At 42.7% G+C, this 27120-nt stretch overlaps 1 protein-coding gene across 1 annotated transcript in view; it reads left to right on the top strand.

Annotated features, from left to right (window-relative positions):
* The window catches only part of LOC137040569 (ceruloplasmin-like), a 29734-nt gene extending 5256 nt beyond the window's left edge, over positions 1-24478 (top strand). Inside the window, exons 10-20 of the mRNA XM_067416318.1 lie at positions 280-494; positions 1353-1503; positions 1605-1817; positions 2273-2480; positions 10219-10358; positions 10464-10592; positions 10684-10790; positions 11306-11525; positions 23756-23895; positions 23989-24151; positions 24362-24478. Of these exons, the coding sequence (XP_067272419.1) occupies positions 280-494; positions 1353-1503; positions 1605-1817; positions 2273-2480; positions 10219-10358; positions 10464-10592; positions 10684-10790; positions 11306-11525; positions 23756-23895; positions 23989-24151; positions 24362-24402 (1727 nt within the window). The 3' untranslated portion in view covers positions 24403-24478. The remainder of the gene's footprint in view (positions 1-279; positions 495-1352; positions 1504-1604; positions 1818-2272; positions 2481-10218; positions 10359-10463; positions 10593-10683; positions 10791-11305; positions 11526-23755; positions 23896-23988; positions 24152-24361) is intronic.
* Positions 24479-27120: the final 2642 nt, after the last annotated feature.

The raw sequence follows: 27120 nt of genomic DNA, 5'->3' as shown, positions 1-27120 counted from the left end.
AGATCCAGCTAATCATGGTCTTCAGGATCAGTAGAATTTTCCATTCAAGTGTGTTGGAGCTAAACTCTAGAGGACGTTAACCTTCCTGGAGCAGGACTAGACAAACTTGCACCTTATCAACTGCAAATTCATATTCAGCTCTGACTCCATCTTGGTATAGAAAGCCCAGTTTTAACAATTAAATTAACTCCCACTGGATAAAATGCCTTTCATAATACTTATAAGTCAAGTCAAAATTCACTGAATGTAAAAAAGTTATATGTTCTCAATCTCTTTTAGGAGTAATTGAGCCACTTCCTGCTGCATTGGTCCGTCCTGACACCACTTACCAGTATGACTGGGTGGTACCGAAGGGTGGAGGACCCACTGAAAAAGATCCAGACTGCATCACCTACCTGTACTACTCAGCGGTAGATCCCATCCGAGACACCAATTCTGGGCTGGTTGGACCTCTTCTGATCTGCAAGCCAAAAACCCTCAAATCAGGGAAGCAGGTGAGAGATTACGTTGAGTGAGCTGTGCAGTAATTTTCACATTAAAAATGTTTGTGTTATGATCCTTGGGCTAGGTCAGGGTGTAACATAAAAGACAAGACAATACTTCTTAACACTACATTTTCTTGTTTATTTCTTGTTCTCTCGGTTGTTTTCAAACTGAGATTGTTTTCAGTTTAGAAACAATTTCTTAAAAGAAACAAAATGTCAGAAGCCATCTCTTCAGGGGTGAGCTAATGCCAAAACAATAAATAAACCAAAGCTAACTTCCCTATGAATCAAAATAAAATAAACCAAACATACAATAACATACCCTATTTTCGTATCTAACCAACAAAAAAACAAACAAACAAAAAAGACAGTGAGTGATGGCCTTTTGGCTATCGGAAAAAAAGGCACTCACCCCCTACATTTCTCAATAAACCAAGAGGTTTACAAATAGGATCAATATGATTCATACAGAGATCAGAATAGTTACAGAAGTTGTTAACAGCAGCATTCTGTTAACACAAAGAAATGCACTGACATCACCATCCATCACACTACAATTACACCATTACACAGTACAACAACAAGCAGGCCAGAGCAAACCAATTTCTAGTCTGAGAGAGAGAGAGAGAGAGAGAGAGAGAGAGAGAGAGAGAGAGAGAGAGAGAGAGAGAGAGAGAGAGAGAGAGAGAGAGAGAGAGAGAGAGAGAGAGTTGTGACACATTACATCATGGACTTAACAGTTGAGATGAGATTACTACATGATTGGTAGCTGAAAGCAGCGGCAGAGAACTTTGATTTCTGAGTTCCAACAATATTGTGTTACAAATATTTGCTCACAACTTTGCCAATATTTATTTTCCATTTCAGAAAAATGTGGATAAAGAGTTTCACCTTCTTGCAACTGTGTTTGACGAGAACCTGAGCTGGTATTTGGATGACAACATCAAGAGATGTGTTAAAGAGCCCAAATCAATAAATAAAGATGATGAAGAATTTCAAGAGTCCAATAAAATGCACTGTGAGTGCTAGTCACATTCCTTGATAAAACATTTAGTCTTTAGCACACAAACCTTAATGTTTGCTCTTTCGGCCTAACTAATAATTGTTTACCATTTACAGCACTCAATGGATTCATGTATGGGAATCTCAAAGGTTTGAGTATGTGTAAAGGTGACAAGGTGTCTTGGCATCTGTCTGGGCTAGGATCAGAGACAGACATCCATGGACTTTATTTTGAGGGAAACAGGTTCCTCTACAAAGACACCAGGAGAGACACCATCAGTGTTTTTCCTCACATCTCTCAAACTGTCATCATGGAGCCTGACAGCATGGGTACAACCCCGCCTCTTCTTTCTTTCACCTCACTGTGAGGAAAAACAATGATGTGCTATGTTGAAAATCTTGACAAGCATCCTATCAGTGTTATACCAAACCTATCTGTATGTCTTTCTCCTGCAGAACACAAAATAAGTTATTTTTTTAAAATATATATGAGATATTTTTTGTCCATACAAAGAAGACTCAGTGGGGTCTGATGTTTTTCTGGACCAAACTGACTTTCATTGTTTGGACAAAAACAGTTGAAACATTATTAAAAATAAAGTGTTCCACAGATTAATTAAAGTCCTATAGGTTTGGAGCTTCACTGATCTTTATAATATTTCTACTTAAAACAAGGCAAATAATCATTCATTCCTTGCATAAGTGAATATAAATATACATTTCCGATACACATTAAAGAATTACAGATTGTACTGTTCTGATGGTTTAACATGCTGCATCTGCAGGACAGTTTGAGGTGAGCTGTAAAACCACAGATCATTATCATGGAGGCATGAGAGCCAACTACACTGTGGAGAAATGTCGCTTCTGGAATCGTCAGTCTGAGACGATGCTACACCAGAATAAGTATTACATCGCTGCAGTTGAGATGGATTGGGACTATTCACCCACCCGCACCTGGGAGGATCAACTGTACCATGGTCTGAAAGACAGGTATTCCACTTGCTTCACCATAAGTAATGGTAAATGGTAAACAAGCCTGCTAGAGCTCTGAGCTGAACCTCTCTGTAACGTAGAGGAAGATTGGGCAAAATAGAAGAGATGGGGAGGTGAAGGGATGCCGAAATAATTGTCCCTGGGATATTATAATGACTGCTGATAATGATAACTGAAATGACTGAATGATTTGGCTTGATGAATGAATGTTTACGATGTAGCTGATGAAAATGCCAATTATCGATCATTTTTCGTTTAACTTTAGCATATAAATTCTGTCCCTACTTCAAAAGTCCCAAAAATCAAGTTTGGAAACACTGTTTGTTAAGAAAAGGGCTTTAACAAATGTGGTTTGGCATGACAGAATTAGCCTATACAGGGAGTTCATGAAGTTTCACCAGTTAAAGCATAATTTCTCTGTAGTTCAAAGGCACATCCAATTTATTATATTCATATTATTAAATTGTATAATAAATATTTTATTACTATAGTTAAGAATAATACATGTTACTTCTCAAACATAGGTGTTGGTCCTAAATATTGCTTGATCAAGTATATCTTCATAACAAAGTACCAAAAAATACTATTTTATTAACAAATTAAATTTGTTAATAAAAATATTTTATGTATACAATTCAATAATATATAATAAACATCTCTAATGAAATGTATAGGAATCTCACTAACCAGAGCCAATTTACTTCGAGTGTAACTAAACGAACCAATGCACATTGGTATAATAATAATTTGTATTATTATTTTGATTATTATTGCACCAGCATGCCACACAGCACAGGTATAAATGAGGCACATATGCTTGCATCAAATTAGTCTTTTGCTGAGGAGCTGAGTAGGTGAATTGGCACCCCAGCAGGGTACAAAGGACATGGCGATGGGACTCCATTTCCCTCCTTTACATATGTAACTGAGACGTTCCCATTCAGTCGGTTACTCTCGATGCCACGTCGGAGTACCGACAAATAGGAATCCCTACCAAAGTGCCATGGCCTGTGCCCCCTTCCAGTACCCTGTCTGAGCCTCCTGAACTCTCTTACCTGATAAAACGGGGCTCACACAGAGAAGTCCATCACTGCTGATCTGCATGACCCACTCAGTGACTTTTTGGATAACACTGGGAAAGCATGCCCTAGCATAAGGGGATGCAGCGGAACCCACATCATACCCCGAAGGAGTTAAGTAGAGTACAGAGCTGAGCCATAGTCCGCCGCCATGAGGGGGCTCCATCCCTAAGAAAAGAGGGCTCTCCCAAGGGAAAGACACAGGCTTCCGAGAGGAGCAAACGTGGAAATATATGTGGGATCCCCGCAGGGGGATTTTATGCCTTGAAGCGGGTTCAGGCAGTTCAGCAGCGACTGGACGTGCTCCTCCATGAGCCGTGCCATTTGCTCGACCAAATCCGACTCAATAACGAGAAAAGAGAGTTTTCTATTTTCCCAGTTGACCCGAAGAACCAACTGGCTGAGGTGTCTGAGCACCAGGTCCCTGTGTTTGCTGCTCCCGGGACTGTGCTATAATGAGCCAGTCGTTGAGATAGTTGAGAATGCAAACACCCTGTTTTCCTGTGGGCACAAGGGGGACAGTGCCAGCCCGAAGGGTAGAAGGGAGAATCGAGACATAAAAGTATGCGTCCTTTAGGTCCATTGTGGCAAACCCATCTTGGTGACAGATGCACTCGAAAACTTGTTTCTGCGTGAGCATCTTGAACAGTAACCTCTGAAGGCTCCGATTCAGTACTCACAGGTCCAAGATATCCCTAACCCACCGGTTCTCTTGGGTTCTCTTGGGTTAGGACTGCGATCTCCGCATGCAGTACATGGGCATCTACAGCTTTCACCAGAGTGAAACCAGTGAACCTGGGTGGACACCGGGCGAACTGAATCGCATAGCCAAGCTTGATGGTCCGAATGAGGCTAACCAGGCTCACAGAGACTGTACAAGCGGGATCATTGGGACCACCGGCGTACCCACAGTGGGACAGCGAGGTTGAATGCAGGCACCGTCCTAGGGCAGCTGTCTCGTGGAGGCAGCCTGCAGTGAGGTGTGAGTGTGCTGTGCAGAGTGTGTTTCTGGACCACGTAGGTGGACAGGGCCTGCACTGTGACCTGATCACGGTTAGTCAATATGCGCAGCTCAACCCCAATTCAGAGCTACCCTCGTGCATTAAGAGTACAGGGTGTAGGTGGTCTGCGTACAGCCACCCCACTGTTGAGGGTAGTGAGGGAGGAAAAACTTATTCAGCTCTGGCCCCTTTGGCATTCAATATCCAAAGTAGTTCCATACTGACAAGTTTTAAATGCACATCTGGGATTGATCCCAGAAAAGCATAGTTGTTAACACTGAATCTTATTCAGCAGAGCACACACCATTACAGTCGGCTCAGCATCATCTTTATTCCCAGAGCACAACAGCCCTCTCTCCGATGCAGCGATTGACTTCTGATCCTCAGCTTGAGCCCTAAATGAAATGCTAGGTTCCCCCATTAGAAGGACCAGCAATTCCATCCAGAAGCGGCACAGCCTGCAGTGCGCTACAGGGGGAGGAGTCCTAAGGGGTAGGTTCCCTGAAAAATACCCAACCACCTCAGGTCACCCCAGCTATTACACCAAAGTAAACCTCTCCTGTTGCCAGGGAGGGCTCTACAACGGTAAATAGGCAAGGGGACAGCGCACATATAGTGCCAAAAGCGTGCGCTGGGTTGCCATGACACATACACCCACACGAAACGCAGAGAAGTGAGAGGTCCGTCCGGGTTTCCCCCAGCGGCACCTCTCGCCGATATCCGCGGTATCCAAGAGTGTCGAGCACACTCGCGGCTGTGGGTCATTTGAAAACATGAACATAGAAGGCGATCACTTACCAGCCGTGAAAACGGCTTTTCAGTGCTCTAAACAGCTCACCAAACCAGCTGTGAGAACAGCCTTTTTTTGCTCAATAAAACAAAATAGAAAGAGAAAGAGAGAAATTCAACCCCACTGCAATGCTGTCACTCCAACACCAAACAAGGAGAGATCCAACTGAAGAGCTTAACTTATTACAATGTTAACACGCTTTGTAGAAAGTGATTTCAGGACAATTCATTCACTAATCACCCATGAAGCAAAAGGCTAATTTGATGCATGCACCGGTGCCTCATTTATACTCATGCTGCGTGGCATGAGCAGCTGGTGCAATCATTGCATGTCAGTGTGCATTGGCTCGTTTAGTTACAATTAAAGTAGATTGGCTCTCGCTAGCGAGATTCCTATAGAGGGAATGCACGTGACGTCATCGTCAGCTGGAGTGCCTGTGATTACGCCCCGCTGAGTGGCAGAAAGACCGAGAGGCAGCATTGGTTTACAGCTCGAATGCAGCGAAAACTCACAAAACCAGGCCCTGCACCAGAAGGGGGGTAGGGGGAGGCTTGTCCACGGACTGCATAGACATCGCTGTTCTGAGCTTGAGACGGGTGTAATTTACTCACTCAAACCACAACTGCTTGTCTGTGATCTGTAATCCTCTGTAAGAATTCGCACTAATTGCATATTATCAGCGAAAAGAAGCTAGCAAAAGATCCAGTGTGTATCTGTTTTTGCACTCGTCAAATGATTACATTTCCAACCTGTTTTCGCCTCGGTGAGTAATGGTAGCCAATCACAGAAATGTTTGTAGACTTCTACAACGGAATTGGCCAATCACAGGTGTTGAATTTGGAATCACTCACCGCTCGAGCGTTTGTCCAGGCGCTGAGTTCAGTTAAACACGCGCGGCAATCCTCTGTAAGTGCAGACATTGTGAAAATAAGAGATTCTTTGTAAGTTATACCAACGTAACTGCGGAACTTTGTGAGATAGCGTTTATTGAATGAGTGACAGCTTTTAGTGAATATAAAGTATATTACCACCACTACACGCTTCCAAACACTGACCCATCCACATATACATGTGGGATTCACTTGAAAAATGAGATGGATGACAGTTATAAACATTCTTGTCGAAATGAGGCTCCTAAAAATGTCAGGAAAACACGATTCCTGGCTGCATATCATTATCCATGGATCACTGAATCTTTGGTAAGTTGTAAGGATCGTTTGCTCTACTCGTGTTTTCCTCCATTAACTCCAGTCACGCAGCAGCCCTTCTGCCACTCAGCCCCGGAGGGGCGTGGGGGCGTTCTACGGCGGGAAAGTGACGTCAATGCATTCCCTCTATTCATCGGTACTCAGACGCGGCATCGAGAGTGACCGACTAAATGGGAACTTTTGTTTCAAAATGGATGAGGAAAATATAGCAGCTTTAAAATCTAGGAAGCTCAATGAAAATAAAAATTGGTCGTCTGAAGGGGGAAGAAGGGCTCAGAGTTTCCAATAATGACAAAAAGAAAGGTAAAATAAAATAAACCTTAAAATGTTAATTCTGTATCTGAAAAAATCTGTCATAAATCACATTTTCATGTTCATGATCTTGCTACTTGACAAATGAAATTCACAAAAATCACACTTGTCAATAAAATATTTTGGTAACACTTTATTTTAAGGTTCAGTTATTAACTATTAACTAGTTGCTTATTAGCATGCATTTTACCAGGATATTGGCTGTTTATTAGCACTTATAAAACACATATTAATGCATTTTCTACATGACCTTATTCTACATCCCTAATCCTACCCAAAACCTAAACGTAAATGCAACAAAAACTACCTTACTAACTATAAATATGCAGTAAATTAGGAGTTTATTGAGGCAAAAGTCACAATTAATAGTGAATATGTGTTCCCCATAATAAAGTGTGTAATAATTTTTATAAATACATTTATTAAAATGTAAGGGAAAAAAGTGGGTTGAATCCAAAAAGCTCTAAACTAATTTTAGAACTGGTAAGATGACAACTCTATAGACCATCTGAAAAAAAGTTAAATATAGGCCTATACAAAAAAAGGTTTAGGCTTACAGCTTCATCTGTCTCTGAGAAAAACATTTAGCAGCGATATGATGTTTTTGATCCATTTGATGTTACTGAAAACCAGAACAAGTAACTTTTTTTTTGACTGTCATTAAAATAAAAACGGTAACGCTTTAGATTACGGCCCGGAAAGTACTGCATAATTAAAGTGAATTTACAGCATAACTTTCTGTAATTATAGTGTAACTATAAAGTAAGTATATGGGAACAATATGTAATATTGGGGGAATAAAGGGGTAACTATCAGGAAAATTTACAAATTATTTACGCTGTAAGTATTTTTTAATTAAGGGGTAATTATACTGTAAGTATTTTTTAATTAAGGGGTAATTATACTGTAAGTATTCTTTAATTAAGGGGTAATTATACTGTAAGTATTTTTTAATTAAGGGGTAATTATACTGTAAGTATTTTTTAATTAAGGGGTAATAATACTGTAAGTATTTTTTAATTAAGGGGTAATTATCCGTGTAATTACGGGGTACGTATGAATGTGCGGGCTGTAAATTAAAGTGGCTCTTGTTCTCCTCTTGTTTCGTGTAGTTATGGGGTAAGTATGGATGTGCGGGCTGTAAATTAAAGTGGCTCTTGTTCTCCTCTTGTTTCATGTAGTTATGGGGTAAGTACAGTAAAAACACAAATACAATCTGATATCACTCAGAAACCTTTATTTAAAAAATGAAAAATAAATTTAGAGCACATTCATTTCTCTTGCTTGGCTTCATCCTCCTCTTGTTCCTCTTCTTTTTCTTCCTTGCCACAGATGAATCTTAAGAAGGATCCCACGTGTCTAGCTAGTATTCTGTAACTGTTACACTGAAAATACAGTGCTCGCAGAAATATCCTCACCGTTTACTCGTCTTTTACCCTCATGCAATCCGAGATGTAACAGCCAACGACTTTATTTCCTCAGATGAACATAGATAAATAAATAATCTCTGCTAATTAAAAGTCATTTGGGTTTCTAAGAGTTAAGGCATCAAACAGCATATACAGCAATAACTACAGTAATCCATACGATCCCAATGGATAAGTGTTTGTAAGAAAAATAACAATATATCGCATCCAACCAGCAGTTATCTGCGTGTGCATGCGAGGGTTGATTTCACGCTTGACGTAACTTGAAGGGTCAAGCGTGACGTGCGCGCGCCGAAAAACTCTGGTCATGTGGATGTCTGATGCTGTCGTTTTTTTATGCTCACAACAGTATACAAACAATAACATAATATATAACATAATAATATAATAGCAATTAGAAACAAACAAGAATAAAATACAAGATAGGTTCGTTCTCGCATGTGTTTCAGATGAAACGTGCACGAGAACGTCATGAAAGCTTGAAGCGTCTCATGCACGCGCTGGTAACAGGCAAACTTTCATTACGTTCTCATGCACGTTTCATCGGACATTTGCACGGACATTTCTTGTATTTTATTCTTGTTTGTTTCTAATTGCTATCATCATATATTATGTTATTGTTTGTATACTGTTGAACTTGTGAGCATTAAAAAAAAAACGACATCATCAGACATCCACATGACCAGTTTTATGGCGCACGCACGTCACGCTTGACCCTTCAAGTTACGTCAAGCGTAAAATCAACCCTCGCATGCACACGCAGATAACTGCTGGTCGGATGCGATTTATTGTTATTTTTCTTACAAACACTCATCGTTTAACTTCAGAAGACATTGATTCATCCATTGGGATCGTATGGATTACTCTAGTTATTGCTGTATTTGCTGTTTGATGCCTAACTCTTAGAAACCCAAATGAGTTTTAATTAGCAGAGATTATTTATTTATCTGTGTTCATCTGAGGAAATAAAGTCGTATACATCTTGGATTACATGAGGGTAAAAGACGAGTAAACGGTGAGGATATTTCTGCACGCACTGTATTTTCAGTGTAACAGTTACAGAATACTAGCTAGACACGTGGGATCCTTCTTAAGATTCATCTGTGGCAAGGAAGAAAAAGAAGAGGAACAAGAGGAGGATGAAGCCAAGCAAGAGAAATTAATGTGCTCTAAATCTGTTTTTTTTTTTTTTTAAGTTTTTATTTTTAAGTTTTTTAAATAAAGGTTTCTGAGGGATTTCAGATTTAGTATGTGTTTTTATTGTACTTACCCTGTAATTACATGAAACAAGAGGAGAACAAGAGCCACTTTAATTTACAGCCCGCACATCCATACTTACCCCATAACTACATGAAACAAGAGGAGAACAAGAGCCACTTTAATTTACAGCCCGCACATTCATACTTACCCCATAACTACACGGATAATTACCCCTTAATTAAAAAATACTTACAGTATAATTACCCCTTAATTAAAAAGTACTTACAGTATAATTACCCATTAATTAAAAAATACTTACAGTATAATTACCCCTTAATTAAAGAATACAGTATAATTACCCCTTAATTAAAAATACTTACAGTATAATTACCCATTAATTAAAAATACTTACAGTATAATTACCCCTTAATTAAAGAATACTTACAGTATAATTACCCCTTAATTAAAAAATACTTACAGTATAATTACCCCTTAATTAAAAAATACTTACAGAATAAATAATTTGTAAATTTTCCTGATAGTTACCCCTTTATTCCCCCAATATTACATATTGTTCCCATATACTTACTTTATAGTTACACTATAATTACAGAAAGTTATGCTGTAAATTCACTTTAATTATACAGTACTTTCCGGGCCGTAATCTAAAGCGTTACCATAAAAACTTTCTAAATCATATATATTTTGACATATTTAGTCCAGGCAACGACTTCCTCAAGAAAGAAGGGAAATTCATTGGTTCAAAATATAAGAAGGTTTTGTACAGAGAATACACTGATGAAACCTTCACCAAACCAAAGGAGAGACCTGCTGATATGGATCACTTGGGAATTATGGGTAAATATGTACAGAATATTCTGTATATTGATGGTTGACACATCATTTGGTGTAAATCTTTGTAAACCTTCAGAATATGCTCAGCTGTGTTATTTCTCTCCTCAGGGCCCATGATCCATGGTAAAGTAGGAGAAAAAGTGAAGATTGTGTTTAAGAACATGGCTAAGAGACCGTACTCCATACACGCCCATGGAGTTAAAACTGACAGTCCTCAGGTCGCCCTAACACGTCCAGGTAAATGACAAGATGATCTGACAGTTGTATGTTAGACAACTTGAAGTTCATATTGCTCCTTAAGTCTAAAGAAATGTGTTTCTCACTCAAGGTGATACTCAGACCTATACCTGGTACCTCCCAAAGAATTCTGGGCCGACAGAGGAGCAGGAGGAATGCAGTGTTGGAGCTTATTACTCCACCGTAGATGTTATTAAGGTACTTCTCTTACCAATGAAACAAGGTCAGGGGAACTTTTTTTGAACCATTTTGGATCTAATCTTTTTTTCTCCTGACTGTCTATTCGATAAATCAATATTTCTTAAACCATAATGATCTCCAACAGAGTCTCATGGCAATTCATACCTATTTTATGTTTTGGTTACAAATTTGTATGCATTCTTGTAATATCATTTTTAGGCTTTTGTATAATCACGACCCATAGAAGGTTTACGGGTGAGGATAGAGGTGCAGCTTAATTCTCATTTATTTATTTCTAAATGTATACAATTTTACTTGTTGTTATTCAGTGAAAAGTATGAGTATTTATAATCAACATTTCTCTTGACTCATCCACCACTTTGGATCATTTATTTTTCATTGAAATGCATTTATTGCAAATGTGATGCTGCCTTAGAATTTGGTCAAAAGAAGGTGTTTTAGAAGGCTACATAATCATATCTATGGTTTTGGAATGGAGCAAGAGTGTGTAAATCTGATTTCTTCTTGCACAGGACATGTACAGTGGTTTGATTGGGCCGCTGGTCGTCTGCAAGAAGAGCCTGGCACGTACACTGGGGCTAAAGAAAGAGATTGAAGAGTTTGCTCTACTCTTCATGATCTTTGATGAGAATGAATCTTGGTATCTCGATGACAACATCAAAGCTCACGTTAAAGCCCCTCCAAAAGAACTTAAGGAAGACGAGGAGTTTATTAGAAGTAACAAAATGCATGGTAAGTTTAATGTGGGGTTTTGAGGACGAGGATATGCTATTTAGGTTTCCACTGACATTACCCGGAACAATTTGTCCCAGGAACTTTTTCCCCCCAGACCTGTTAAAGTACTATGCAAATTAGACAATTAGTCATTATAAGACATGTTCCAGAGTTTAGGTTTAGGTGCTAAATAGGAAAAGGGCAACCACCCAGTAGCTCATTATAGTCATCTGGCCCTGACGTCATGAACACATGAAATAATTTAGCCATAATTTAGATATATATTTTTGAGATGCAGTTTTACAAATGCTAGAAACATGGCTTTCAAATGAGAGCTTGGTATCAAAGAGCACACCCAGGTTCCTAACTGACAACGAGGACTTGACAGAGCAGTCATCAAGTGTGAGGCATTATTCTAGGTTACTACTTTTTTGGGTAACACTTTATAATAAGTTCGGTTGTAAGTCATTTATAAGTGGTTTGTTAATGATGAACTAATCATTTACAAAACATTCATAAATGTTTATCAAGTGATATGCTAACATTTTATGAATGTTTTGTAAATTCCATTACAAGTCATTTACAAGTGATTAGTAAATTATTAACTAATCATTTATTAAACGTGACTATGCATTTCATAAATGTTAATAAATTGTTACTTTTTGTAGATTTTGTAAATTCAGTTATAAATTATTTACAAGTTATTAGATAATAATAAACTAATCATTTACAATTCATGACTATACATTCATAAATTATTAAGTATAATATGCTAAAAATTTACAAATCTGTGGTAAGTTATCTTTAAAAAAATAGCAATAATCAAACAGATCCTTAGTGAATGGTTATTAAGTTACTTGTTAATATATTATTAATCACTGACATTTCAGTGTACCATTATCTCAATAAACAATTGTTAGTCATGAACAAATGATGATCAAACCATTAGTAAATAATGAATATATAATTTACTGATGCATCATGGTCTGTTAAAACCCACAAAATGCATCTATTTATTTTTTTTTAAAGAATGGGTTAGAATGACTTAAAGTAAACATTTTAGAATGACTTAGGCCCCGTCCACACGGAGACGCGTTTAGCTGTATACATATAAATTTTGTACTGTATCAACGTTTCGTCCACACGGATCCGGCGTTTTAGAAGCATGCATCCGATATTTTTCGAAACCGGGTCCCAAAGCGAATAAATCTGAAAACGATCATCTTCCGTCTTCGTGTGTAAAGCGAATGCGTATATTTTCCGAACTGGTGATGTCATCACACTACGTCCAGCACGGTGAAAGAGGTAAGGGATACAACTACGGGCACTGGGCATGCGCACATCAATATCGCATGATTTGATTAACGTATCTGCATACCTGTAAGGGTATGTTTTGGGTTGGGGTAGGTGTAGGCATTAATAAAACACATCTGTTAGGTAGCAAATTTATTTATTGTTATTTTATTGTTGAAGCATCAGGTGCACGTTAAAGACTACATGTGTGTCATAGAAGACAGCTGTCTATACCCTCATCAGTCAGCATTTACATTAAGGTACACACTACAAAGTGTTCAACACCTGTTTTAGATGATGTTGTAAATGCATAAATAAATCATTTACAAAACGCGTTACAAATTATCTGTACATGTATACAAGGCATTTACAATGCTTTCTGCGTCCCCTAATCTAAAGTGTTGGCTATTCATCACTTGTAAATGTTTTACACATCATTCGTAGATCTTTCTTACCTGTTACAAATGATCTGCACATGTATACAAGGCATTTACAACGCTTTCCACATCTAAAGTGTAGAATATTCATCACTTTTAAATGTTTTACACATCATTTGTAGATATTTCTCACCCATTACAAATAGTCCATTGATTGCTACAACAAATGTAACGTTAAATGTAAAAATTAAATTCTGCTATTTCCTACCTGTTGCAATAGAAATGTGTAAATAGGTAATTCATCTTATTGCTGTAAGCATTTAACTCCTATTCGACACATAAACAATCCCTTCCCTAAACCTACTATTTGTATTTTATATTAAAAAAATTAAAAAACAGGCAGATAAGACTGAAGGAACAATTTATTCAAAAACTACAAATATTCCAAGTGACCCGAGGAAAAACGATTGGTTTGTGTGAAGTAAATCCCTAGAAGCAATCAGCAGCGTCGAGTCCATCCACCGGCCGATGATTAACACATTTCAAAAATTTGCTGCCCGGAAGAAACGTCACATCAGCTTTGACAGCATTGGCTGTCGTGTGTCTCATGACCAATTGCGTCATTACGTCAGCTTTGATTGTAAAATGCCATTGGCTCTAGTGTGTCATGTGACCGATTGCGTCATGTCAGAAGTATTATTTGAATGAGAAATATGCATTTACATTTACATTTAATCATTTAGCAGACGCTTTTATCCAAAGCGACTTACAAAAAAGGGGAGAGTAATAGAAGCAACGAAACAGACAAGGCCAACAACCTGTAAGAGCTGTAAGAAATCTCAATTAATTAGCACAATAAACATTTTTTATTTGTTTTATTTTTTAAGACATCTACAACAAAAACTCACGTACGCAAAATGCCGAACACTGGATTTTGATAGCTATGATAACAACCCATTAGGACTAAGGCTGTTGCCCCAGCTGTTGTCGTTAATGCAGATTCAGTGGCCCAATGGGTTGGTTTTGTATGGCATTCTAGCTAAACGCGCAGCAATAGCCATCTACAACAAAAACTCACGTACGCAAAATACAGAACACTGGATTTTGGTAGCTATGATAACTATGTAACATACCCGCCTGAAGGCACAAATCCGGATGAGAGACGTAGATATGATCCAGGAGTGTGCGCTTTTTGGTCGTTGCTGTGGTGATCAGTAAGTGCTATTCTGTATTGGTCAAGAGCAAATGGAAAAGATGTGTCTTAAGATGTTTTTTAAAAATGGCTACAGACTCGGCAGCACGAATTGAGATCGGCAGGTCATTCCACCAGGTGGGAACGGTCCAGAAAAATGTCCGTGAGAGCGATTTCATGCCTCTTTGGGATGGAACCACGAGGCGCCGCTCACTCGCAGAACGCAAGCTTCTGGAGGGTGTGTAAGTCTGAACAAGTGAGTTTAGGTATATTGGTGCAGAGCCAGTGGTTGTTTTGTAGGCGATAACTAGTGCCTTGAATTTGATGCGAGCAGCCATTGGCAACCAGTGCAGTTTGATGAAGAGAGGCGTAACATGCGCTCTCTTCGGCTCATTAAAGACCACTCTCGCCGCTGCATTCTGGATCAGCCGCAAGGGTTTGATAGTGCATGCTGGAAGCCCAGCCAGAAGAGCATTACAATTATCCAGTCTGGAGAGAACAAGAGCTTGAACCAGGAGTTGTGCAGCCTGTTCTGATAGGAAGGGTCTGATCTTTCTAATGTTGTATAAAGCAAATCTGCAGGACCGGGCTGTTGCAGTAATGTGGTCAGTGAAGTTTAACTGGTCATCAATCACAACTCCAAGGTTTCTTGCGGTCCTTGATGGTTTTATGGTCGATGAACCAAGCTGAATGGAGAAATTTTGATGAAGTGCTGGGTTGGTTGAGAAAACAAGTAATTCTGTCTTTGCAAGATTGAGTTTAAGGTGATGCTCTTTCATCCAGTCAGAAATGTCTGTCAGACAGGCAGCGATACGAACACTGACTGTAGGATCATCTGGTTGAAATGAGAAGTAGAGTTGAGTGTCATCAGCATAGCAGTGATAGGAGAAGCCGTGTTTCTGAATGACAGAACCTAATGATGACATGTAGATGGAGAAGAGAAGTGGTCCAAGGACTGAGCCCTGTGGAACCCCAGTAGCTAGATGATGTGACTCGGACACTTCACCTCTCCATGACACCCTGTAGGACCTACCAGAGAGGTAAGACCTGAACCACTGGAGAGCAGTTCCTGAGATCCCCGTCTTCTTAAGTGTTGACAGGAGGATCTGGTGGTTAACTGTGTCAAAAGCAGCCGACAGATCCAGCAGAATGAGCACTGAGGATTTGGAAGCTGCTTTTGCCAGTCTCAGTGCCTGAGTTACCGAAAGCAAGGCAGTCTCGGTCGAATGGCCGCTTTTGAAGCTGGATTGGTTGTTGTCTAGGAGGTTGTCCCGTTCAAGAAACATAGAGAGTTGATTGAACACAACTCGCTCAAGGGTCTTTGCAATGAAAGGCAGAAGGGATACCGGTCGGTAGTTTTCTAAAAGTGCTGGATTCAGAGAGGGTTTCTTAAGCAGTGGGGTTACCCGAGCCTGCTTAAATGCTGTGGGAAAGGTTCCCGTGTGAAGAGAAGTGTTGACAATGTGAGTGAGAGCAGGAGTGATTGAAGAAGAAATAGCCTGAAGGAGGTGAGTGGGTATAGAATCAAGTGGACAGGTAGTAGGGTGATTGGAAAGGATGAGTTTAGAAATATCTGCCTCGGAGAGTGGAGAGAAGGATGGAAGCGTGTTCATGTTAGTTGTTGAGATGTGCGTGTCAGTTTGTGATGAGGAGAACTGTTTGCTAATGAGAGCTGTTTTGTTTGTGAAAAATGATGCAAAGTCATCAGCTGTAAGAGTTGATGAAGGAGGGGGAGTAGGAGGACAAAGGAGAGAGGAGAATGTTTTAAAGAGTTGGCGAGAGTCAGAGCAATTGTTGATTTTGTTGTGGTAGTATGTTGTTTTAGCAGTGGAGACATTTGTAGAGAAAGAAGAGAGAAGAGACTGATAAAAGGCAAGGTCAGTATTATTTTTAGATTTCTGCCATTTCCTCTCTGCCGCCCTGAGTCCAGAGCGATGTTCACGGAGAACATCAGACAGCCAGGGGGCAGATGGGGTGGGGCGGGCTGGCCTGGATGAAAGGGGGCAAAAACTGTCTAAGGAGGATGTTAGAGTGGAGCAAAGAGTGTCAGTAGCAATGTTAGTGTCCAGTGCTGAGAACTGAGCAGGTGGAGGGAGTGAAGATGAAACCATAGTGGATAGGCGAGAGGGAGAGAGTGAGCGTAGATTACGCCGAAAGGTAATCTGTGTAGGAGTATGTGTTGTATCAGGAGTCAGTATGAGGTTAAGAGTGATGAGAAAGTGGTCTGAGGTGTGTAATGGAGTAACTAAAGTGTTGTCCGTGGAGCAGTTGCGTGTGTAGACAAGGTCTAATTGGTTACCTGATCTGTGAGTTGCTGTAGTAGATACTAACTTAAGGTCAAATGAAGTCAGTAGAGTGCTGAAGTCTGCAGCTAGGTGTTTATCAAGATGGATGTTGAAGTCACCAAGCAGAATCAGTGGAGTGCCATCCTCAGGGAAGCTAGAAAGTAACACATCCAACTCCTCCACAAAGTTACCGAGGTGACCTGGAGGACGATAGACCACTACCACATGGATTTTAACAGGGTGAGTAATAGTGATTGAGTGCGATTCAAATGAATTGGCCGGTAGAGACGGTAATGGATCAAATTTCCAATCATTTGAGATAAGCAAACCAGTACCCCCACCCCTCCCAATAGGCCGAGGAGTGTGTGAAAAAGTATAATTGGTTGAGAGGGCTGCAGGAGTGGCAGTGTCCTCTGGTTTGATCCAGGTCTCAGTTAGGGCCATGAGGCTGAGCTGAGAATGAGTCCCAATAGATGGAATAAAGTCTGCTTTGTTTACAGCCGACTGGCAATTCCAGAGACCAATTGGAATAGAGAGTAAAGTAGCAGAGGATGTTAGGATATAGCGCAAATTATTAGGATTACGGTGTCTCCTGCGTACAGAGCGTGATTTACGAGTGCTAGTAGTTATAGTTGAGATTTGAAAGCACATGGTGAATACAGATCAGAGAAAAGGCCAGATAGGAATTAGAGAAGAACCGAACACAAATAATGAAAAGGAAGATGATACTCAACTGCCTTGCCGGGGTCCTTGCTCGGGCGGAGTTGCGCTGGGAAGAGTTGAAGTCTTTACACTCGTAGGTCTTGCACAGGGAAGAGTTGAAGTCTTTACACTCGTCGGTCTTGCACAGGGAAGAGTTGAAGTCTTTACACTCGTCGGTCTTGCACAGGGAAGAGTTGAAGTCTTTACACTCGTCGATCTTCACACGAGGAGGGATTCACACTGCCCCTTCCGCGGACTATCACGCTATTTATACTCACCTGAGTATCGTTATTGAAAGTAGTTGGGAACGCCCCCAACAAACGCTCACTCACAACGTGGCAATGACTAAACAAATGCTAACTCCCACACACACCGTGAGAATATACCAAAACTAATAATACACACCTCTGCACTACACAGACACACTTATCCAACAACAAATGAACAAACAATCAAATGAGAAAAGTTACAAACACTTACAGAGTAGTTGTCTATCAGTCAATTAATTGCTCCTCTCTAGCCAAAATGTAACAAACACACGAGGCTTTTAATACCTCGCTGGCCACGCCCCCAACAAACTCACTCCCAATGAATATGCATTCATAAAGGGATCATCATTTCAATGATTAAAACATTAAGATCAACTCTGTTCTTCACATAAAGATATCGTATGACTTCAAAAAATATATCTAAATTTGATGGACTCTGTTGACTAATCCAACTCACCACAGTTATTTGATGGACTAGTAAAGGCACAAGAGACAAAACAGAGACACAACATTAAACTCCATTGTTGATTCGAATAGCAAACAACTCCTACTGCATTTAACAGACTTTTAAAAATGGTGGTTGTAAAAAAAATTCTGCATGAACTCAACCAATCAGCTAAATCCCACCTTCCTGAACTTTGAAAGAGTACTGCCTCGTGAGCAGGGACTTTCTGAGAGGTAAATTTTAACCTGGAACTTCATTTACACCCTGGTCCATTTGGTCAAAACACAGAGTACCACCCTGTAGTAAAGTTCGATAATGGAAGGAAGGAAGAGGACACGGGGGTCGGCTGGACGGTTGATACTTTCTTTATTATAACTCAAAACTTGTAATAAACTTCAACAACACACACTGCGGTGTGGATTCTCATAGACACTGGTCACTTCCGGGTCGGCACTTCCGGCTTCCGGTATCTCAGTCTCTGTGCGTTCGTATCAACCGTCCGATCTCTCTCTCTCCTCGATCTCCGGTTCCACCGAGGTTTTATCCCCTCTCCGCGCTCATTACTAGAACAAGAGACAGGTGTTATTAATCTGCTTCCAACCCACTCACTTACCGCTTGTCCCGCGGCTCTCTCTCCCGCTGCAGACCTCGCTGAACCACGCCCCCCTTGCCACATACCCCCACCGCCCGACTCAGGCCGGGGAGCCGTCCGGCCTGCAGCCCCCCCCCCATTTCTGGAGAGGAAATTGGCCACAGCCATCTGAGCACCCGGCCTGTGGACCACCTGGAACTTAAAAGGCTGAAGAGCTAGATACCAACGGGTGATCCGCGCGTTGGTATCCTTCATGCGGTGGAGCCATTGGAGAGGAGCGTGGTCCGAACAGAGGGTGAACTCCCGCCCCAGAAGGTAGTAGCGGAGGGGTGAGAACGGCCCACCTGATGGCAAGGCACTCCTTTTCGATGGTGCTGTACTTAGCCTCTCTCTTCGAGAGCTTACGGCTAATGTACAGCACCGGCCGCTCTCCCCCCTCCACCTCCTGGGCCAGGACTGCGCCCAGCCCCCTGTCCGACGCGTCAGTCTGCAACAGAAAAGGGAGAGAAAAGTCAGGGGAGTGTAAAAGCGGCCCGCCACATAGAGCAGCCTTAACTCGGGTGAAGGCCTGCTGGCACGGCTCCGTCCATTGGACCGTATCTGGTAGCCCCTTTTTAGTAAGGTCAGTCAGAGGGCTGGTGAGGTCCGAATAATTTGGTATAAACCGTCTATAATATCCCGCCAGCCCCAAGAACTGCCTTACCTCCTTTTTGGTCTTGGGTCTCGGACAGGTTGCAATTGCGGCGGTCTTATCAATTTGGGGACGCACCTGCCCATGACCCAAGTGGAAGCCCAGATACCTTACCTCCACCCGCCCAATTGCACACTTCTTCGGATTGGCCGTGAGCCCCGCTCCCCTCAGCGACCTCAAGACCGCCCTGACATGCTGCATATGCCGCTGCCAATCGTGACTGTAAATCACGATATCATCCAGATAGGCAGCAGCATATGCGGCATGGGGACGCAAAATCCTGTCCATGAGGCGCTGAAAGGTAGCGGGCGCCCCGAACAACCCGAAAGGAAGCGTGACAAATTGGTGCAATCCAAACGGCGTGGTGAAAGCTGTCTTTTCTTTGGACAATGGAGACAAGTGGATCTGCCAATAGCCCTTCGTTAAGTCCAATGTCGAATAAAATCGAGCCGTGCCCAGCCGATCAAGCAACTCGTCAACCCGCGGCATTGGATACGCGTCGAATTTCGACACTGCGTTCACCTTGCGGTAGTCCACACAGAACCTGACCGAGCCGTCGGTTTTAGGGACCAAAACGATCGGGCTCGCCCAGTCACTGTTGGACTCCTCTATTACTCCCATATCGAGCATTGCCCCTAATTCTTCCTGAACTACCTTTTTCTTGTGTTCAGGTAAGCGATACGGCCGGCTGCGAACTACCACGCCCGGCTCGGTCTCGATATGGTGCTGAATTAAGTTGGTACGTCCCGGTAGGGGCGAAAACACGTCGGCGAACTCCGCCTGTAGTTTTGAGAGATCAGTGAGTTGGGACGGTGAGAGGTGATCTCCCCCAGGGGCCAGTGCGACCGATTGTGCTTTGATGCTCGCCTCTGGCCCGAGATCATCCTCTCCCCCAATCACCGTCGCCAACAACACTGATTCCACCTCATTCCATTTCTTAAGGAGATTGAGGTGGTATATTTGACGTGCCCCGTTCCTATCGGACCGTATCACTTCATAATCGAGGTCTCCAACCTGTCGTGCGACCTCAAACGGCCCCTGCCACTTCGACATTAATTTAGAGCTCGATGTAGGGAGTAATACGAGCACTTTCTCTCCCGGTGTGAATTTGCGTAGTCTCGTACCCCTGTTATACGACCGGCTTTGGCGGTCCTGGGCTTGCAACAAATTCTCCCTAGATAGCCGCCCCAAGGTGTGGAGTTTTGTTCGCAAGTCCAGCACATATTGAATTTCGTTCTTGGCCAAAGAAGGTCCCTCCTCCCAAGTTTCTCGTAGGACATCCAGCACCCCCCGGGGCTGCCGTCCGTAGAGAAGCTCGAAGGGGGAAAACCCTGTGGAGGCTTGCGGGACCTCTCGCACAGCGAATAAGAGGGGTTCTAACCACCGGTCCCAATTTTTGGCGTCTTCCTGTACGAATTTACGGATCATGGATTTAAGAGTGCGATTAAATCGTTCGACCAAGCCGTCTGTTTGTGGGTGATAGACGCTTGTTCGAATGGATTTAATGCCCAATAATCCGTACAATTCGCTTAACGTGCGTGACATAAACGCCGTGCCTTGATCAGTGAGGATTTCCTTCGGAATCCCCACTCGGGAGATTAAACGAAACAGTGCGTCCGCAACACTCTTCGCAGAGATGTTGCGGAGAGCCACTGCTTCCGGATATCGTGTTGCGTAGTCCACGATAACTAGCGCAAAACGATGTCCGCGTGCGGATCGCTCTAATGGCCCGATGAGGTCCATCGCAATTCTTTCGAAGGGGACCTGCATTAATGGTAGGGGGCACAATGGTGCTTTTGGAGCGGCCAGTGGGTTTACCAACTGACATTCCGGACAAGACGCGCACCACCTGCGCACATTGTCATGAATGCCTGGCCAAAAAAAATCGGGTCATTAAACGATTCAGTGTGGCCGCCTGTCCCAGGTGGCCCGCCATCGGGTTAGAGTGAGCCGCCTGGAAAAGCATTTCCCGGCGGCTCTTCGGTACTAGCAACTGGGTTGTATCCACTTTTGTCTGAGCGTCTTGGGTCACTCGATACAACCTATCCTTAATTATGGCAAAATAAGGATACGTGACGGGCAAGGCGGGTTGGAGGGACTGACCGTCGATAGTGCGGACCTGTTGGAAAGCATGTTTTAGAGTCTCATCTTGGGACTGCTCCAGAGGGAAGTCATCGCGGTCCGAGAGAATCAGTCTCTCGACCCCGCTTGGTTCCTCTGAAGCGGTTCCCAAGGGCCCCGTATCAGTCTCGCCAACCTGCACTCGCACCGCCCCGTTCCTAGCCTTGTTCTCGCAAGCGGCATCCGCGCATAACGACCCCAATAACGCCGGAAAGGCGGGCCAATTTGTCCCCAGAATTAGCGGATGCCGGAGGTGGGGACTAACCGCCACCTCAACACTATGATTTTCTCCCCTAAACTGTATCGTGACTGGGACAACCGGATATTCCACCACATCCCCGTGCACACACCGCACCTTAACCATGCGGCTTGTATCCAATGCCCCCGGTTGCATCAGGCTTTGATGGATCGAGGTTTGGTTACAGCCTGAATCCACCAAGGCCTGATATGTACCCCCCTTGATACTCACAGGAATTTGGTACTCTCCTGCTTGATCAGGGGTGGTCCGCTGGAAGTCCGGGACCCGGATCATTGTCCCGATGTCCATCATCGGACATCGGTCCACAAAATGGTCCGGGTCGCCGCACCGCCAGTAGGCCAGCCCAGGCCTGCCCGCCGCCCCTGCGGCGGGGAGTGGGTTGGAAAATGAGCGCGGAGGGGGGGTGGAACCGGAACCGTTATCCCCGCCCGACCCCAGCAGCCCCGCCCCCCTGGGCGGGGCCCTCGAACTCCCGTATTGCCCTGGGCCCATTCCACCCCGGCCTCTGGGGGGAATACGAGGGGGCCCTGGAGGGCGGGACCTAGGGAGAGGGACAGGGCGAGAAGGAGAGACAGAGGGGGGAGAGAGAGAGGGAGAGGTTAGTAGGGGCTCGCCGACCCCCGGGCACGCCACCAGATGGTCCTCCGCCAGGTTGATGGCCGTCGTCAGCGACGTGGGCCGGTGGCACTGGACCCACTCGGCGGTCTTCTTGGGGAGCCGAGCGATAAACTGCTCCAGTACCACCAGATCGACGATGTGGTCCACGTCGCTTCCACCGGCCAATAGCCATTTGCGGCACGCGTCCCGGAGCTGTTGGGCTATCGCGAAGGGCCGACCGGTCTCACCCCACTCCAGCGAGCGGAACCGCTGTCGATGCTGCTCGGGGGTCCGGCCGACCCGCTGGATGATGGCCCTCTTTAGGTCTTCATAATCCAGGAGGTTCGCCACCGACAGTTGTTGGGCGGCCGCCTGGGCTTCTCCCGTGAGCAGTGGTATGAGGCGCACCGGCCACTGTGCCCGGGGCCACCCGCAGGCCTCCGCTGCCTTCTGAAACAGTTCGATGAAGGCCTCGGGATCGTCCTGTGGCCCCATCTTATGTAGGGGCACGTGGACCGGTGCGCTGGCGAGCCCGGCGGCTTCGGTGCGAACCTCCCGGTCTATCCAGCTCCGGAACCTCTCGCGGTCCTCTTGCTGGCCGCGGACGATGGCCTCGAAGCGGCGCTCCTGGTCCGCCCGCAGTTCCAGCATGGACTGATGTTGTTCCTGGTGGAGGGCCGCGAGAGAGGTGATGATGTCCGCAAACGGCGTGGCGGAGGGTGTTGGTGTTGTCATGGCGGCGGCGCGGTCCGACTTCCTTCCCGGGTTTCGGCACCACTGTAGTAAAGTTCGATAATGGAAGGAAGGAAGAGGACACGGGGGTCGGCTGGACGGTTGATACTTTCTTTATTATAACTCAAAACTTGTAATAAACTTCAACAACACACACTGCGGTGTGGATTCTCATAGACACTGGTCACTTCCGGGTCGGCACTTCCGGCTTCCGGTATCTCAGTCTCTGTGCGTTCGTATCAACCGTCCGATCTCTCTCTCTCCTCGATCTCCGGTTCCACCGAGGTTTTATCCCCTCTCCGCGCTCATTACTAGAACAAGAGACAGGTGTTATTAATCTGCTTCCAACCCACTCACTTACCGCTTGTCCCGCGGCTCTCTCTCCCGCTGCAGACCTCGCTGAACCACGCCCCCCTTGCCACACACCCCAAATTGCCTAGTTCCTGTGGTGGAAACACGGCTTTAGTCAGCATGACTTTTTAATTCTCAAATAATTAAAAACTTCTCATGGACATTCTAAAATATATTCTAACTGTTAAAGTCTCCCTGAAATTTCCTCTTGTAATTCATTTCCTTTAAATCATTATTGCCTCGGCATTGATTTGCAAGAAATGTTACTGTTATTAATTATTATTATTCGCCAATATTCACCAACCTATTTAAAATGAGTGGTTATTCTTTTGTTTATCACAGGAATCAATGGTTTAGTCTACGGCAACCTTAAAGGCCTGAACATGAAGGTAGGCGATAAAGTCTACTGGTATCTGATGGGATTGGGAAACGAGGCTGATATACACACTGCACACTTCCACGGCCACAGCTTTGACTATAAGGTAAATCATCCAAAACCCACTAACTCACACACTCTTCAGGAAATGTAAACATCTTCCAGAGCAGCATTTTGATAACTGTTGTTTTACCTGCAGATCAGTGGTACACATCGAACAGACGTGTTTGATTTATTCCCCGGGACGTTCCAGACAGTGACCATGCGTCCGCTGTATTCTGGCACATGGCTATTGCACTGTCACGTCACAGACCACATCCAGGCCGGAATGGAGACAACATACACTGTACTCGAAAAAGATGGTGAGTTTGCATGACATGTACAGCAGATAATAGTCTATGAAATAAGTTTTAGAATTTTAGGACAAGAAATATATTTTAACTACCCTGTTATGCAAAGCTAAATAAACAAAGAACCACAAAAATTTTCACACAAATGTTTGTCTTGTGATTAAATTTACCAAATTTCTCCAGTTACACAAACTAAATTATATAATTTTCTTTCTTTTTTAGGGAAAAAGAGAGGCTTCATGGGTTTGTTTGGTAGTGGTTGAAATGTGCTTGTAACAGGAAGATTGTTTTAATACTTGCCCATGATTTTACTAAATAAACACTTGTAGTTCTTCATAACTTTTACTGTGTTTGCAAAAGAGCAGAAACAATTCCTGTCTTTGAAAATGTTTTAACATGACAAAGACATTAAAATTATTATTAAAAGGAAGAGGAAGGGTGGGAGCTCTGAGGGAACAGGAGAACCTTGGAACACTGGAGAGACAGGGGTTGTGGGAGAAACGTCTGAGTACCAGTCTAATAAGTCCGCCTCGAAGATGTCGCGCAGTTCCTCGAGATAGCCGCCAGAGGTCCTTGTCACATCCACCGCAGCGGGCTGATGAGTGGGGCTCCTGTCCCAACCCTCAAGCTCCACGAAGACTCTAAACTAAAAAACAAAACACAAAGAAAATGCCAAAAAAAAAGAAAATAAAAACTATTTTGGTCGGTTGATCTGTTACAAAACTGGTGTGTAACTCACAAAGGCGAAGGAGAACTTGAAACAGGAAACTTTTAATAGAAACATCACAGGACCATCCAGACACACCACAACAAGAACGACGACAGACAAACACTAAGGGGAAACTGAGAACTAAATACACAAGGCTAAACGAGGTAATTTAATAGGACACAGGTGAAAGACATAACTCATTAGGAAGACTGGGGAGACATGGGCTGCGTCCGAAACCTGTAAAATGCTGCCTTCGGAGGACACATTTGAAGGCAGGAAGGCATCAAGCCACATCCAAATCTAATGTTAGCTTCGCTTCCTGTCTCCTGAGAGACCTTCATCTGATGGATTTTTGAAGGCAGCATACATGTATCCTTCGCTGCCTTTGATATCCCACAATCCTGTGCTTTCCATTTAGTGACAGTTGAGCTGGGGGAAAAAAGATGGCGTCCAGAAGTTGCGTTTGCTGGTCAGTTTGTGTGTAAATGTATATTTTTTACCAACGTATTACACTTCTGATGTCATTTCTAGCAAGAAATCACTACTGTTGTAATTTAATATGTGTTAAGTTATCACCAAAGCTCTCTCTATTTAGCTGTAGATCATTAAACTGTTACACTGCCTTAGAAGTCTGTCCGAAATTAGTTTTGTGAGGTGCCTTCATGCACAAAACGCTGCCTGCAGAGTCATTGTCCGATGAGGCAGCAAGGCAACAAGTCAGCAGCCTAGGTTTTCGGACGTAGCCTATGTCACGGGGGCTGAACTCAAAACACAAAGAACACACCAGACAGGTTATGCATGTAACAGCATGAGACTGCATTTGAATATAATGTATTAAACAAAAAATATGCTTTAAAATGTTCATTCTGGAGAGAAAAACAAACAAAACAAAAACAGATGAAATGAGATGATAGATGCATTATTAGTAATGTGCATACACATATTTAAGAAACACAAACAAAACAGTGCAATCTTAACAAACAATAAAAAATAAATAAAACAAAACTTGTCATTGAATAATTGTACATTGGCATATATATATATATATATATATATATATATTTTTTTTTTTTTTTTTTTTAAAGTAAATTTGTAACATTCCAGACTTTATGAATGATTGTAACATGTAGTTCCAGATCAGATCATATTCACAGCAGTCAAAACGAGTGTTTTTGGTTATCAGCATTCAAAGCAGCAGAGGATGACCGTAAATCCAGATCCAGTCTTTAAACAGGTTTAGTTTTGATTTACTGATTGTCTAAAATAAACAGCAAATGTAATGAGATGTCATTGGCTGCATTCAAGCAGATGTGGCAGGAAAAAATGGGCTGTTCCATCATCCGGTAACAACTCCAGAAACTCTAGTGGGTTCAGCTCCTCTTTAGCTGCCACCAGAGTTTCTGTGAAAGAAAATATGTTTTCATAAGAAAGAAAATTTGCTTCAGTTCATTCTGTTGCGTTTGGACATGCAGTAAAACAGCTGCTACCTTTGAGTCCTGAGATGAGGATGGCGTTGTCATTTCCTGTTTTTCTCATCCTGTCACATACCTCAGGGAAAAGTTTCTGCCACCACAGAAGCTGGATGGAGAGAGTAGATATGAGAAGTAAAACTCACTCCGCGGCCAGTAAACAAATAACAGTAACACTTTACAATAACAGGACATGAATAATCATGTATTTATACATTAATTAATAGTTAATTCAACATGAACTCATGATTAGTTAAGATATGACCTAATCATGAACAAATGAGGAGCCATCCTAAATAAGACATGAGTCATAAGGATTAATGCATGAATACAGCAGCATTAATACATGTTAGTACATGTTTGGTAATTAATGCATTAATTAACATGTATGGGTAAACTAAATCAACCATTTCCTTAAAATAAATAAGAAGTACTCTGACTTTTAATTAAACATGTGGCTTAATACTGTCATTATTTCAACTGTAAACTGTATTAAAATCTGCCATCTGCAGCAAACATGATTATTTAGCCATCAATTTCACAGATTTGTCTAATCAAACATGGAAAATAGACTAATAACTACCACTAATAATTTTCATTTGATATAAACCATTTTCTGATTTTTATAGTTCAATTACATTTAGTCAATCTATAGTTTTCTTCCCGGAACTACAGTATGTAGGGTTTGTTTTTGGAGGGACATTCACTAGTGGTGCGCTCTCGGTGCTCCCAGCGTGTTAGTTGTGTTCCTTCGGTAATGCTGGCATTTTATCAAATAATAATGTCGACTGCTTTGGTTAACC

Source organism: Pseudorasbora parva, chromosome 14 (genome assembly GCF_024679245.1).
Source record: "Pseudorasbora parva isolate DD20220531a chromosome 14, ASM2467924v1, whole genome shotgun sequence".
NCBI lineage: Eukaryota > Metazoa > Chordata > Actinopteri > Cypriniformes > Gobionidae > Pseudorasbora > Pseudorasbora parva.
The sequence above is the reverse complement of the archived record's forward strand: the minus strand, read 5'-3'. Positions and strand labels throughout refer to the sequence as shown.